The following is a 15,440-nucleotide window of genomic DNA, read 5'->3' on the forward strand; positions in this document are numbered from 1 at the left end:
CCTTTCTGCCTGGGAGCCAATACACAGTAAGGAAGGTAAGGGCTCAAACAAACAAATAAATAGAACAGTGGTTCTAGTTTTTTTCTTTTTTTCTTTTTTACAGCTTTCACCATTTTCCATCAATTTTCTGTTGAGATATTTGGATTTTGCAAAGATCAATGCCATGCTAGTCGTTGTCAACTCTGTAATCACAAATTACAATTTTCAAGGACCCTCTGGTTCCCCAATTCCCCATATGCCCTCCCCTAATCCCACCAAAAAAATTGTTTTACAATTCATTTTTGGAAACTACTGGACTTGCCTAATGATTTTCTCAGGAGCATAGGGGAACCATTTAGGGAATCACAATAGTAACAAAGAATAAAGGGAAGGGAGGAGACAAAGCTGTAAGGCTAACTACAAGAACAGATGTTTCCTCTTTTCTTTTACATTTGTAAGAGATTCTCCAGATAGATTATATATTAAAATTTTATTATTTGCATTTGTTTTCCAACCAGATTCGGATGATTCCTTAGCTGCTTTCTTTTTTCTCTTGGGCAAATCCAGCCAAAGCTACCTCAAAGGAGTGATAAAGCAGCAAGAGATTATTGAAAGGGAGCCTCCAAAAAGAAGTCACAGGAGAGAGACCTTAGGCATGTTTTTTTAACAGATTTCATCCCATTTTATTTTACTAAACAGAATCATACAAAGACAAGGAAACATTAAAAGCAAACATTAAATCATCACCTCTAGATGGTTGCACTTATTGGTTACAAAATGTTTATAATGTAGAAAAAGATACACTGTTGTTTACATGAACAAAATACTGCAAAACAACTGGGGACAAACTGTGGACACATTGACATCTGGTGAAAACACAGACAGCAACCCGTGGACTTGTCATGTTCATTTCCAACTTATGACAGCCTTAGTGAACTACCTTCAACTATTCCATGGAATTTAGCACCATGTGTGAAGTGTGCCACATTAATCAGCTACTTTAAAGTAAAATGGGCAAAGCAAAAAGCCATTCACCCTATAGTGCCTCCTCTTTGAATGCCTCCTCTGTGTGCCCTTATAACTACCCTGCTCTCAGCAGGAAGATCTCCTTTTAATAATGGTCACATTCATGCAGACAGACAGACAGACACACACACACACGCATGCAGAGCCCCACACAAGAGAGAGAAGTCCATCTCTACGAGGGTGGCAAAACTGTGTATATTATTAGACATCTTGCTGTGAAGGAAAAAAAGAGATCATCTATGTTTTCCACAACATTATTTTGGCACACATTTACTCGTTTGATGGTTTTCCCACCCAGCTGAGAGTCCAATTCTGGAAATTTGGCTTCTTATTCAGGTGGATTCCCAGAGCATCTATAATTCCTTCATGCTCAAGAGACATGTGTCTGTGAAGAGGGGGGAGGAAAACTGGATTAAAAGAAACCCCATTCGATGAAGGACCCAATGCTGATCTATAAGCTTATTCCTGACTCAGAACTTAGACTACATATTTAAACTTCTGCATCGCAATGGGCTGCACAGGAAGGCTCTTTTTATCACCTTCCTCTACATCCAACCACTTTCCTAGAGGAATCGATGAATTATCCTGGAAAATAAACAAGAAACATGGGCCATCTCAAACCCCTTCCTCCTTCCTCTCTATCTGGAGTTGAGATTCTCTCTTTATATGCTGCCAATTCAGGCATTAAAATGTCACCTGGAACATATAAATAAATAAATAAGTCACAAAGCAGGTAAGCCACAAATACCAAAAATTCATGTGCCCCACCCCTAAAAAAACAAACAAAAACAAAACCCCTTTACAGATTAGATAAAATGATTCTGAACTACTGAATGGAAAGACCAAGATAAAGTGCAATAATCAAACATCCACATGAAAAAAAAAAAACAAAAACAAAAATACAAGACCAGCCTGTCCAGACTGTAAGATATGTGTCCAATTTGTTCCTCTGGGACACTACTGCAAGTCATATGCTGATAGGAGAAGTTAGGGAGACATCCTCAGAAGACAAATAACAGGTAGGAGATTTTGACCATTAAAATAAAATAAAAACAACAAAAATAACAACAAAAACTCAGTGTCAGACCCTGTTGGACTTATTGGGCTCGATGACAAGATCGATGATTTCTTAATTCCTTCTTACAAGGTACAAGATGTCTCCATCCAACCCAGACGCTCTGAAAATGTTTTTCTTAGCTCTTACTATGCATGGGTAAGAACAGAATGCATACTTACTAGCTGCAATTTGAAGTGTGCATATCTGATACTGGAAATGCTGGCATGCCAACAGCTTTATATATAAGCTTTGCTATTTAACAATTCCACTTGGAGTCTCAAAAGCATTTTGTTTATTTTTTACATATTGCACTTTTTGGTTTTCAGGATACTTCTCTCTGTGTACTTGTTTCCCTTCTGGATATTTAAGACATTGGCAACATATCCAAAGATGTTGGCTAGAGCTAGCCAGCATCAATGCTTAGTCAAAGACCAAAAGATTATTTATTTACAAACCAGAATAAAACTGAACATGAAGATTGCAGTAGTTGCAGACAAAATGTACAGGTGTCAACAGCGTTATCTGAGTCATTTTAAAAAGTAGAAAAGAAAAAAAAGGTGCTATCAGAGAGAAAATAAGAATTAGTTTGGATGGTTGTTTGTTTTTTTAATTTTTTTTTTTTAGGAAATATAAAACCTGGATTATAACACAACTGTTATTAGGCTAAATACTTGACTTATAGATGAAATATCTTTTTAAAAAAGTTTCAAGAACAGTGGCTGCTCTTTCAAGACAACTGGAGCTGAATGGCCTGTCTTCTGTGGAGCAAAAGCAGATGTCTGAGCATTGGCTTACTGTATGGAAAGGGAGTGTGGCCCTCATCATTACCCAAGACTCTCCCCCTCTGGACTTGAACTTCAGTGATGCGCCAGGAGCAGGAATGGAAACATCTTTGGATGCTCATGGAAATGAAAAATGGTCAAATGATTCAAGAGGAAAAAATGGGGAAAGTGAATGGATGATTTTTTAAAAAAGGTAGGCAGTTTACTTCTTTACAAAATGTACCTCTTATCACCCAGAAAATAAACTTGAAAAAGTGAACTTTTTATAAATCCATGTTCTGGAGCTAATAAAATGAAAACGTAATGGTTTTACATTTAGAAAGACTGTTAATAGGTACATCCCAAAAAAAGTTTGAATCCTGGATCAGAAAATTGATCAGCTTTAGCCAACTTCACAGTTTATCACTGAATAAAAGCTCAGCTGTCCTGGCATCAGTTAAAAAACAAAAACAAAACCAACCCAGGATTAAAAAAAAAAAAGATACCATCAGTTTCATCCCAAATGCATAGTACAATGAAGTAGTGAGAACATGATCAATATTCCAGATACTACAAATAAACTGGGGTGGTGGGGGTGGTAGGGCGGGAAGGCTTTTGTAATTCTTTTTAAATCTCTCACACACACATTCACACTCCAGCTCCCCACTCCCACCCCCAACCCCCCAGATTTTTATTTAACAGTGCAGACAAATAAAATATCTTCAGTATTAACAAGAATTCTGCTCTAGGTTAAAAAAAAAAATCAGATCACTTCTTTTTGTAAAAAAGCATAACATATGGATCAGCAGATCAAGCTGGCATATCATTTCAAGTACACAGGAACATTTCAACTGCTCAACTTCCAGGAACCCAAGACCTGCTTGTCCAGTGTTTCTATCCACTTAGATACTCAGTGCCGCCATGTTCTAAACAAGCTCTGGGTGGTCACCAGCAGCATTAGGAATAGATGGTGATCACCTCTCGGCCTCCACCTCTCACCAAAAGCACTCGGTTTAGTCCTTCTGTCAAAACTTCCAGGAATTCCATGTCTGTAAGTTGAGAATTAAGGTTCATCCTTGGTCCCAGGTGTTGAGAAAGAAGTGGAATGAGAGAACCAACCTACCTTTCAATCTAGTAACCTGAAACTTCATTATCTTTTCAAGATATGGTCTTTTATTCAACTATAGTTTTATCTAAAGAACAGGCAAAGAAACATCCAATTTGGTTTCCAGAAGGTAAATCTGAGTGACAGCTTCAATAGAAACAAAAGGTACCAATTAAGATTCCTCACTACATTTCTAATCAAGTAGTTCTTTCAGAAAAAAAAAAGAGAAAGAGGAGAAGAACCATTAGAGCTGAAAGGGGTACCCCTCAAAGGTCATATAATCCAACCCCCTCATTTTACAAATGAAGAAACTGAGGCATTCAGGAACTTCTCAAAAGCCACCTAGGTGGTAAGTGGCAGTGGTGGATCCTTTGAATCTTTAGTCACTACACTTTCCAATCCACAAAGAAGCTTCTTCCTGGTCCCTACCCAAGCTCTTCTTCATTAATGAAAATGGGGGAGAGGAAGAAACTGGTGGGAAAGAGAGTGGGCAGTGGGGTAGGGCTTGTGAAAGTTAATTTTAATTTTGTGGATATGATGCTAAACAGGGACAGAAACTTAAACTGTAGCGTCTATGCCCTAAATGAACAAGATTAGCTCATTTGGGAAACCTAAGCATGTAGTTAGCTAATTGAAAACAGGGCTATGATTCATGACACAGTAAGCTACCAAGCAAACCATGATGCTCCACAGGGCAGCCGAAAACCAAGGGCAGGGCATGGCCAACTTTGAAGAAGGCTACTGACCAAGAGGAGGCATTTCTTTGTTAGTGACTGTTGCCATCTGAGGGAATCAGAGTGGTTGCTGGGAAAAGGCATTAGATAATTGCTTCCAATTTTGAGGTCTTTGTTTATTTCAAGGAAATATTTCAGTTTCTGGTTTTTATTAAGAACTACTTACATAAGCTGTATCACATTTTGCCAATGAAAAGAGTGTGAGTTCCCTCCATAGTGGCTGGTTTCTGCATTCTCTCAACCTGTTCAATGGATGAGAAGCAGGCTATGAAGGGATCAAAGAGTGCTATCCAGTGAAAATTAGATAAACCGTAAGCACAGAATTCTGACAAGAAGGAGAGGTGCTTTAAGAATGAGGTGGTGAGTGCAATAGCCCAGAATAATTAGCCTAACTAACAACAAGGCTCCCCCAATTCCCTTGGCTAGAAATCTGCCACACAAGTGGTCAGGGAAGTTAAGGCTCTTTAAATCTTAAAAAGAGATAAATCACGGTACCTCAAAATTTGGGGCAAATACTTGTGAAGGATGATGAAATACTATTTCACAAGCACTTTGGACTCAGAGGGAGAAAAGAATCATAAAATTGCTAATGCCATCTATATTTATAAATTTGTGGTATAAGCAGCCTAAGAGGATCGCAAGAAATCCTTAAACACCCTGGTAATGGTGAATTTATCCTTTGGTGGGTAAGAGACAGGAGAACTTCTGAATAAAAGGAAAGCAAATATTTAAAGAGGAAGTAATGACTCAAAATTCAATCTTGAATCCAATTTACTGTAGCCCTTCTTTCTAGCTTAAAACTCATAATGCATATTAACTATTCATCTTATTATAAACTTTCCTTACATATAACTTCATTACTTTATTAAGTAGATCTGTTATTTCACATATCTTAATTCCAAATAAGAAAGCTCCATTATCTTTGATTATTCCCTGACTTCATTATTTATTTATTTAAAGGGGGAAAAAAAATTTTTTTAAACACTTAACTTCTGTGTATTGGCTCATAGGTGGAAGAGTGGTAAGGGTGAGCAATGGGGGTCAAGTGACTTGTCCAGGGTCACACAGCTGGGAAGTGTCTGAGGCCGGGATTTGAACCTAGGACCTCCTGTCTCTAGGCCTGACTCTCAATCCACTGAGCTACCCAGCTGTCCCCTATTCCCTGACTTTAAAGAAAGAGTCCTTCCTTGATGATCATGGAGAACTAGCCTTACTTCATGCTGAAGGTTATTACCCGACTTTGGAAAAGGCCAGCTATCGGCAATAGGTACAAAAAATGGTATTATCCTCTTGTCATTCTTCTTAAATTTAAATCACAACCTGTTTTATATCATATTTGTTCTTTAACACGTAGTTTTGCTCAGTTTGAAATATCTCAGATATGTTTACAGTAAGTTGGGCAATATTTGTTACTACCTTCTAAAATTGTCCCACTCATTTCCAATAAATATCATATAAATTTGTTTAAGAAAACACTGAAACAATCAGAGATCCAAACCAAGAAGTCCAATTAAGTGGTATTTTTGAGACAATACAAGAACAAATACATTGTTCTCTACTGCTATTCTTGCTGTGTTGGTCTCCATAACAAGAAAATTAAATTTAGCCTATCCATAAAAATAATGACAATAATAATAATACTTTTAAAGTTTGCAAAGTGCTCTATACATATTGTCTTATTTGATCCTCACAAAAATCTTGAAAGTGCTGTTATTATCCCTATTTTACAGATGAGGAAACTGAGGCAAGCAGAGATTAACTGATTTGTCCCAAGGTCACACAACTGATAAGTGCCTGAAGCCAAATTTGGACTGAGATCTTTATACATCTAGTATTGCATCCACTGTACCACCTAGCTGCCTCACAGAAGGAGACATTCAAAAGCTCATATTTAAGTCAATGGCTTAAAACTCAATTCTATTTAAGAAGCATTTATAAAATTCCTACTATATGTTAGGCCCTGGGGACATAAAGCCAAAATAGTTTTGCTCTTAAGGAACTTTCTTCCTACTGGGAAAAAAGTAGTCCTTCCTGAAAACTGATCCTTCTTTTACTAGGTCTGCTAAGAATTATTTAACTGACTTGGGTCATATCAAACACCTTTCCTTATTTTCATCCTTCCTTTTTGGGTCTGTCTTTGTTCCAAGTTTCTTCCTTTTGAGATTCCCTTCCATTTCCATTATATCTATCTGGAATGTACATAGTTATTTGTATGTCATCCTCTCTATTAGAATGAAAGTGAACTTCTTGAGTTGAGGCACCTTGTTTTTTGCCTTTCTTTGGATTCCTAGCACAGTGCCTGGCACACATAAAAACAACAAATGCTTGCTGTTTGATCTCCCAAAGGAATTCCCTGTTCAACTATATATCATTCTGTCTCCATGTACAATAAGGCTAGGAGGAGGGAAAGGAGGAAAATCCATAGCCACACCTAGACCACATCTTATTTACTGTTAAATAATTAGACCTTTTATATTCTCATTTCAGTTTCAACATTCATCTTTATTATCCAAGAAAGGAGTTTTGTTTTAAAAGAGAATTGTTATGCCCTTAGATGTTAATGCAAGTCCTGTCTATCAAAACCTGTATGTATTTACATGTTCTATACCCATATACTTCACCTGTGGGACTAGATCTTCCCCTTATCAGCTCTAACCTCTGCACATAACCCAAGAGGACCAAGTAACGAAAGCTGCACAAAGACCTACCATGAAGCTTCCAGTCAATCCCTGCACCTCCAGGGCACTCATGTACTCTTTAATTTCCTACTGTACCCTCAAGAAAGACCATGGCTCAGATGTACCAGGAGACCATTCTTCAGTGATAATGGGGGATAGAGGGTATTTGTCATTAAATCCTTATAGGACCTCTACCTTCTAGTGAGTCAGAAATGAAGAACCTAAGGGACGCAGATGTAGACTTGTTTCTCCCTCTTTAATGGTCTATATCTCCTTCTACCCTATAGCATAATTATTTATGCAATGATGTCCTGTCACATAATAGATTATCTTCCTTGAGAGTAAGGATTACATTTCATCTTTATATGATTCTTGTCCAGAGTAAATAGAGGCTTGATAAATGTGTTGAAAGAACAAAGAAAAATGGAAAAGAAACAGCTGGAAAGCAACAGCATTCATACTCAAACACAGGAGTAACTGGGAGCCTTACAACACTAGATCCAAGATGGCGCAAGTTAATTGAATAGGAAGAAATGTATGGTTAACTCCATCAGGGGGAATCCTCCTGTGAGGCATGATCTGAGAAAAGCTGCTCCATGGTGATGTTATTCTACAAAATGGTCAGTCCAAAGGCAGGAAAAGAAGCCACATAAACCTTAGAGCCTGGATGCTCAGAATATTGGCTATATTGTGTGTATTTATTTAGTCCTTTTATCTCAAGAACAGATGTCACTTTATAAAAGCCTTAATTCTGTCTCCTACAGTAATGTGGGAAATACTGTTTCTCCCTTGTGTGTAATTGGGAAAAACAGAGGCTCAGAGGTTAAAGTCCAGTGATCAAAGTCCAACAACACATCAGTGATTTGGGAATATAATCTTGGTCTTCTTGTCCAGCACACTTGCCAAAATCACCTGGCCCACTTCCATGCTCACTTACTAACACAAATCCAGTTTTCAGATAGGGCAAGGAGCCCCACTATTTCCCAATCATCTATTGGTATTTCAGTTATCATCACCATTTGAACATTTTTATCTGATAAAGGCTAAAGTTTTCCATGTTCAAGTTCACCCCATCTATTATTCTTACTTATACCCCCTGGGACTCCTTCATGCTTTTCAAATATTTGGAGGATAATGTCACTTTCCATTAAATGTTATTGAGCAAGTAAAGTACACTGACTTAATTTAGTATTTTCTTGTAATTCAATCTCTACATTCCTTCTGCTTCCCCCTCCCACCTCATTATATGCTATTATGCTTATCTTAAATTTCTAACAGACACTATATTTCAGGATGTTTTTCTCGTTCACCATTTGCTGATTGGCTTCACTGCTTCATTCTAAATTGTGTCTGAGGGGGTCAGTGCATAGAAAGCCAGGCCTGCAGATAGGAGATCCTGGGTGCAAATTTGGCCTCAGACACTTCCTAGCTGTGTGACCCTGGACATTTAAGCCCAACTGGATAGCCCTTACCATTCTTTTGCCTTGGGGAGGAAGGAAGGAGGGAGGGAAGAAAAGAAGGAACTTACTATTTGTGTGACCCTAGGCAAGCTGCTTAAACTGTCTGCCTCAGTTTCTTCATCTATAAAAGAGTGATAATAATAGTATTTATCTTCCAGGTTTATCCTGAGAATCAAATAAGATATTTGTAAATTTCTTTGTGAACTGTAAAGTTTTATAAATGTTATCTAAAGGTTTATAGATGTTATCATCATGGTTGTTGTGACTGCTGTTGTCAAAGCAGCCAGAATTTGCCTCCCTTTCATGCATACTACATAAAGAAGGGGTGAGAAAGGTTGAAGAGAGGCTCTTGTCCCCAAAGACAGCTTGCTTACTTGCCACGTCTATTCGAAAACTGTAATCTCCCTGAAGATGGGAAGAATTTCATTTGCCTTTACATCCCCAGCACATTGCTGAGAACATGCATTTAATAAACAAGGTTCGCTGAGCTGCACTTCAGAAGTGGAGCTTCCTCTTATTTGTTCTGAAAGAAATTCCTCTTACAGAAAACATGCAACATGGTGCAGTGAGGAGAGTGCCGGAAGACCTAGGTTCAAATCCCATCACTGACACTTATTAGCCCTGTGATCCTCTGCAATTCATTTAAGCCACAATTTCTTCATCTGAAAAATAGGGGCTAGAGAAGTTGGACTCAGAAACATAAAATTTCCAGGTTGCCATTATCTGTACACCTCAGCATAACATCCATCAAGAAAGGATACAATTTTCATCTCCTTGTCGGTTTTTGGGAGGACCAGGCATATTCAACAAGACCAGCTGGGCATCCTGGGATTTGTTGAGGACGACTCCATTAAGCTTCACGGCTGTATGCATCCTCCTGACGTTGGACTGGTTTCTAATATGTGTGAGAGGAAAGAAAACATTTATCACCTCAAGGCTATGTTTCAATAATCCTATTCAGTTAAAACCATTTCTCTTAATCCTAATGGACCCATATTATTGATGATGGTATGAATGAGATACAAATCAACTAATTCCACTGACTTCCTCAGACTAGGGAGGCAGCTGAAGACAATGTTGAAACTCACAGATACATGTTACATGAAATACTATGAGTTGGTTGTTTTTAGAATTAACCTTTAACTTAATATAATGCCTTAAAATTTGCAAAGCATCTCATATACTCTCATTTGGGGCTGCCACTCTCACAGAAAGAGGTTAGTGTTAAGTCTTGACCATTGTTAGAGGGTTGCTGGACGTGGCATATTTCTGTGGTTGTTTCTGCATCTTTCATAGGTAAACAATGAAACAGGAACACGATAGTTATAATTAAAAGCACAGATATACTACAGAAATGGCAAGAAGCTACAATCTAGCCAACTTCCTCGTTGCACAGATAATAAAAACTGTGGGCTTGATGACAAATCATGTTTATCTTGAAAATACACCCGTGCAATATTATAGCCACAGATACAATTTCTATACCTGTTTAACATGTATTGCAATTTAAGCATTTCATTGACATCTTTGATGCCAACATGTGAGATCCCGAGGAGATGATAACCCCCATGGTTTACAGTTGCCTTTGAGGTTCCTCCCAGCTTGAAATCTATGGTCTAATGATTTTAGCTAAGGCTTAAAATTTTTTTTTCTTCAGAATGTTTAGATTTTAAAAATCAGAAACTTTACTTTCACCTTAATATAGCCAATAATTAGCATTTCCATAGCACTTTAAGGTTTGCAAAGCACTCTCTATGTTATCTCAACTTCATCTTAAAAAGGTAAACTAGGATAAAGGAAAGAAAATAGTATCTGAATTTATTTAACTTAAAAAAAAGAGAACGTATTTGGGATGCCTCCTGTTTGATACTATCTCTTATATCTCTTCATTATTTAAATTATTAATTGGAAGACCATTGTTTTTTGAGTTTAAATTGGAACCTACAGCCAACCAGTTTTTCCACCAGAAACACTCATTAGTGTGGTCTCTTCCATTCGAGCAAGTCCTCAAATAATCCTGTATCAAGATCATTCTGCAGATATAATGCAGGGCAAGAGAAAGAGGGCTAGCCTCGAAAACAGAGCTCCTAAGTCCAAGCCTCAGTTCTCACAATTATCAGCAGATCACAATGCCTTTGGAATGTCAGTTTTCTCATCTGTAAAATGATAATGACATCCCCAGTATTTCATGAAGCCATTGTGGGGAAATAACTTTGTAAACCTTAATATGCTACAGAAATCAGTTTTTATATAAATAGAATCTATTTTTAAGTTCTTGATTCACCCAGTGATAATTAGCTTAAAACCTTTTCATTATACTACCCAAGAAATCAGTCACATCCAAAAACAGGTCACATCCTTACTAACTAGCATTATTTCTAGATTCTAGGAAACCAGCCGATGTTTTTTTCCTACTGGTCTTCAGCTTTCCTGTTCTATTATGGTCTATTGAGAACTTATAAGGAAGAAAAACAAACTATGGACTTACCACCTATATAAAAACATCAGAACTAAGGGAATGACAATTGCCATTTATACCTAGAGACAGAATAACTAACTGTCCAATGTGAAAGTCATTGAAGTCATCAGTCAACTCATGGATTCTTTTGGATGATTGAAACACTAGGCAATGCAAGGCATTTAGAAGTCATATCACATTAGAATACTTTAATATAGTTATTAAATATACAACTGCATGCACATTAACTACAAAACTAATGTCTACCGTAGGGAAAACAAGACATTGACATTCTACGTTTTTAGATGAAGAGAATGTCTATATTCTGCAAGGTTTGGGTAACAAAAGCCACATCAAAAATTTGAAAGACAAAAAATAAAAGCTAACCCACAAGGGTTTACAATGCAAGCTTGGCAATATACATTTACAGTACATGTCTCCATTCAACAAGTTTTTCTTAAACTCCCAAATCCAATTCTGATGGCCAATTATTGGGAAAAGGATTATAAATTTGTTCTTTTTATTTTAATCCAGCCAATTTTGTCAAAATGAATGGGGGTAAGGGGAGATGAATTTTATCTCTCTATATAATGCAAGATATCCAATTGTAAAGGTAAAAAATTATGAACTCTTTATGTATATATATCATATATATAAAATAGTTAGGATTTATGAAGAATTTTAAAGTGCTTTACAAATATTATCTGTTATCTCACAATAATCCTGGAAGGTAGGTGCCATTGTTATCTTCATTTTGCATGAGGAAACTGAGGCAAACAGCGGTTGAGTGACTTGTCCAGGTTCATTCAGCAAACTTAGTGTCTGAGACCAAATCTGAACTCTGGTTTTTTCCTGACTCCAGGTATAGGTATATACACATAAATGCTAATTTAAACACATATGGGTATGTGTAGATATAGGTTGTTTTTGTTGAGTGGGGTCTTCTTGGCAAAGAGACTGGAGTGGTTTGCCATTTCCTTCTCCAGCTTATTTTACAGATGAGGAAACTGAGGCAATCAAGGTTAAAAGTGACTGGCCCAGGGTCACATTGCTAGGAAGTATCTGAGGCCAGATTTGAACTCAAAAAGATGAGTCTTCCTGACTTCAAGACTCCTCTATACCATCGTGTTACCCTAGGTATAGGTACATACACATAAATGCATATATGAATATCCTACACCTGTACATACACACAAATATCAATGTGCGTATGAGCATTTTTAGTATGATTTTAAAAATCAAGCTTTAAGTGACTTGACAAAGGTCATTTTCCTTCAAGGTGGTGGAGCAGATATAGGTTCAGATCCCCTGAGGCATATGGTACAGTGCTATACTGTAAGTGGATAGAATGTTTATCTAATTTTTAAAACTTCTCCCTATTATATATTATTATATAATTATATAGAACAAAACTTCTTCCTATTATAGCATTATATAAAGTAAAGAGAATGGCAACTGCTTTGGGCTTGAGCAAGAGTTATCCACAATTCTCTTTTGACTAAAAAACACAGTAGTTTCCCAAAAAGGACAATAGAGACACTAAACAGGTAGTAAAAAAGTACAAAATTTCTTTGGAACACCAGATCCTATAGAAAATTGAAAGTTGGGAAATAAAAATGCATGTTTGGAATCTTTATGCCTAGTTCTGTAGGCTTTGGTCATTTCAGAATTATTTCATAAAGACCATTTTTAAAGATTCAAATGGAAAATAGTTATCTCCTATCTACTTCTTTTGAAGGCCTGTTCCCAACCACCCTGTCAAGGATACAGGGTCGCCTCAACATTCCACGCCAATTTAACAAATAGTACCTTTTAAAAAGGTCAATCTCAACATAAAGATAATGCTCCAGAAATATACATTAAATGACTTGGTTCTAAGTAAAAAAGAACATTATAAAAGTCCTTATTTGATAATAGAAAGAGAATAATCTTTAATCAGCATGTTATGAATATATCAATTACATTAATAAAAAGGATGACTGTTACACAAAATGGGGAAGGGATGAGCTCTAACAAGTAAAAGAATGCATAGGGAGAGTTAGGACACAAGATTGTAGGGAAAAGATGAAATGGCCAAGAATATTTTATAGCCGTTGTCATGAAAATGAAAATGACAGATAAAGGAGATATAGCCACATTTGTTGGAATTTTAATTTTCAAATATCCCTAACATGATCTAACATGAATGGATCAAAGGTACTTACAGGATTTTTTTTTAAATCCAGAGAAGACAAGATTCAAATAAGGCTAGATTTTGGTTACAAATGGTAATAAACTGATTTGTAGTTACGGCTGACATAACAAAAATAGGTTGAGAGGATAAAGAGACAGTTCAGATTCCTAATCTCGGAAAGAAATTTGCTTCTAAAATTCAAAGAACCATAAGGAGAGATGAAGAAAATTCTCACTAATATCACTGAGGCTACTTATCTGAGGGTTTTTTTTTTTTATTCACTCCTCTTTTTCCCCTCCACTCATGCTTATCCAATCTATTCTCTCCTCCTTCACTGGTCTCACAGGAAGAGATGTTTATTATCTTTGCCAAGACAAATCCCTTTACATGCATAAGTGATTAAGACATATCTACCATTATGTCTTCTCCAGGAAAATTTCCCCCACTATCATCTTTTTATGTCATTCATCTTTAATCTTTCCCTGTCTGTTGGTTGTTTCCAAGCCATCAATAACTCCATTTTCAGAAAATTCTCACTTGATTACTGCCAGTTACATATTCTATATCATTCCTCCCTTTGTGGCTAAACTCCTTGGGATGGCTGTCATCTAGAATATGTGCTTCCATTTTCTTTTTTTCTTTTCTTTTTAAAAGAAACGGTACTATCTTAGAATCAACACTGAGATCAGTTCTAGGGCAGAAGAGCAGTTAAAGCCTAGGCAGCTTGAGTTAAGTGACACAGCTAGGAAGCATCTTAGACCAGATCTGAACCCAAGACTTCTGATCTCCAGGTCTGGCTCTCTATCCCGAGTCACCTAGTAGCTCCATCTCTGCTCTCTTTACTCTCTATAGTATTGTTTCTAAACTCTGTTATCTCCCCAAATAATAATCTTTTCTTAATTGCCAAGTTTAATGGTCTCATCACAGTTTTCATCATTCTTGGCCTCTCTTATGTTTCAGATATCATCAATCATTCTCATCTCCTTGATACTTTTCTCTGTTTTAATGACACTACTTCTCTTGGTCCTCGTCTTATCTGTTGGACTATTCCTTCACTGGCTCTTCATCTAGGTCACATCCATTAACTATAATATAAGCCTCATTTAAGGGTTTGTCCTGGATCCTTCTCTCTTCTTTCTTTACTGTTTGCTTAATGATCTTATTTTTATGTTGATAACTCCAAGATCTACTTATCTAACCCCAAATTCTCTCTTATTCTCAAGACTCCCATATCTCCATGAAAGATATTTTTTTTTCTTTTTTTTTTTTAAACCCTTAACTTCTGTGTATTGGCTCCTAGGTGGAAGAGTGGTAAGGGTGGGCAATGGGGGTCAAGTGACTTGCCCAGGGTCACACAGCTGGGAAGTGTCTGAGGCCGGATTTGAACCTAGGACCTCCTGTCTCTAGGCCTGACTCTCAATCCACTGAGCTACCCAGCTGTCCCCTATTCCCTGACTTTAAAGAAAAAGTCCTTCCTTGATGATCATGGAGAACTAGCCTTACTTCATGCTGAAGGTTATTACCCGACTTTGGAAAAGGCCAGCTATCAGCAATAGGTACAAAAGATGGTATTATAAATTGGTCTAGGTCTCTAGAAGAGCTCAAAAAAAGATTTCAAAAGTCAATTAAGAGAGGCAGAGGAAAATGGGAAGAAAAATGATAACAATTCAAGATGAAAATAACAGCAGAACTGGACAAATGAAAAAGGAGGTCCAAAAGGCTCACGGAATAAAATCATTCTTTAAAAATTAGAATTGGGTGACTAGAAGATAATGATTTTACCAGGCATCAAGAAACAATAAAACAAAATTAAAAGAATTTAAAAAAGAAAGAAAGCATGAAATATCTCATTAAAAAAAAACTGACCTGTAAAATAGATCCAGGAAAAACAATTTAAGAATTATTGGACTATCTGAAAGACATGAAAAGGAAGAAAGAAAAGGAAAGAAAGAAAAGGAAAGAAAGAAAAGGAAAGAAAGAAAAGGAAAGAAAGAAAGAAAGAAAGAAAG

At 36.8% G+C, this 15,440-nt stretch overlaps 1 protein-coding gene across 2 annotated transcripts in view; it reads right to left on the reverse strand.

The window, feature by feature from the left end:
- Window positions 1–637: 637 nt before the first annotated feature.
- Window positions 638–15,440, reverse strand: part of SLC12A7 (solute carrier family 12 member 7) — a 158,202-nt gene continuing 143,399 nt past the window's right edge. For both annotated transcript variants that reach the window (XM_044665299.1, XM_044665290.1), the window contains 2 exons: window positions 9,562–9,695; window positions 638–3,872 (listed from right to left, as the gene is read on the reverse strand). In XM_044665299.1, coding sequence (XP_044521234.1) covers window positions 3,781–3,872; window positions 9,562–9,695 — 226 coding nt within the window. In that variant the 3' untranslated portion in view covers window positions 638–3,780. The remainder of the gene's footprint in view (window positions 3,873–9,561; window positions 9,696–15,440) is intronic.

This window comes from Gracilinanus agilis, chromosome 1 (assembly GCF_016433145.1).
Source record: "Gracilinanus agilis isolate LMUSP501 chromosome 1, AgileGrace, whole genome shotgun sequence".
NCBI classification, from domain to species: Eukaryota; Metazoa; Chordata; class Mammalia; order Didelphimorphia; family Didelphidae; genus Gracilinanus; species Gracilinanus agilis.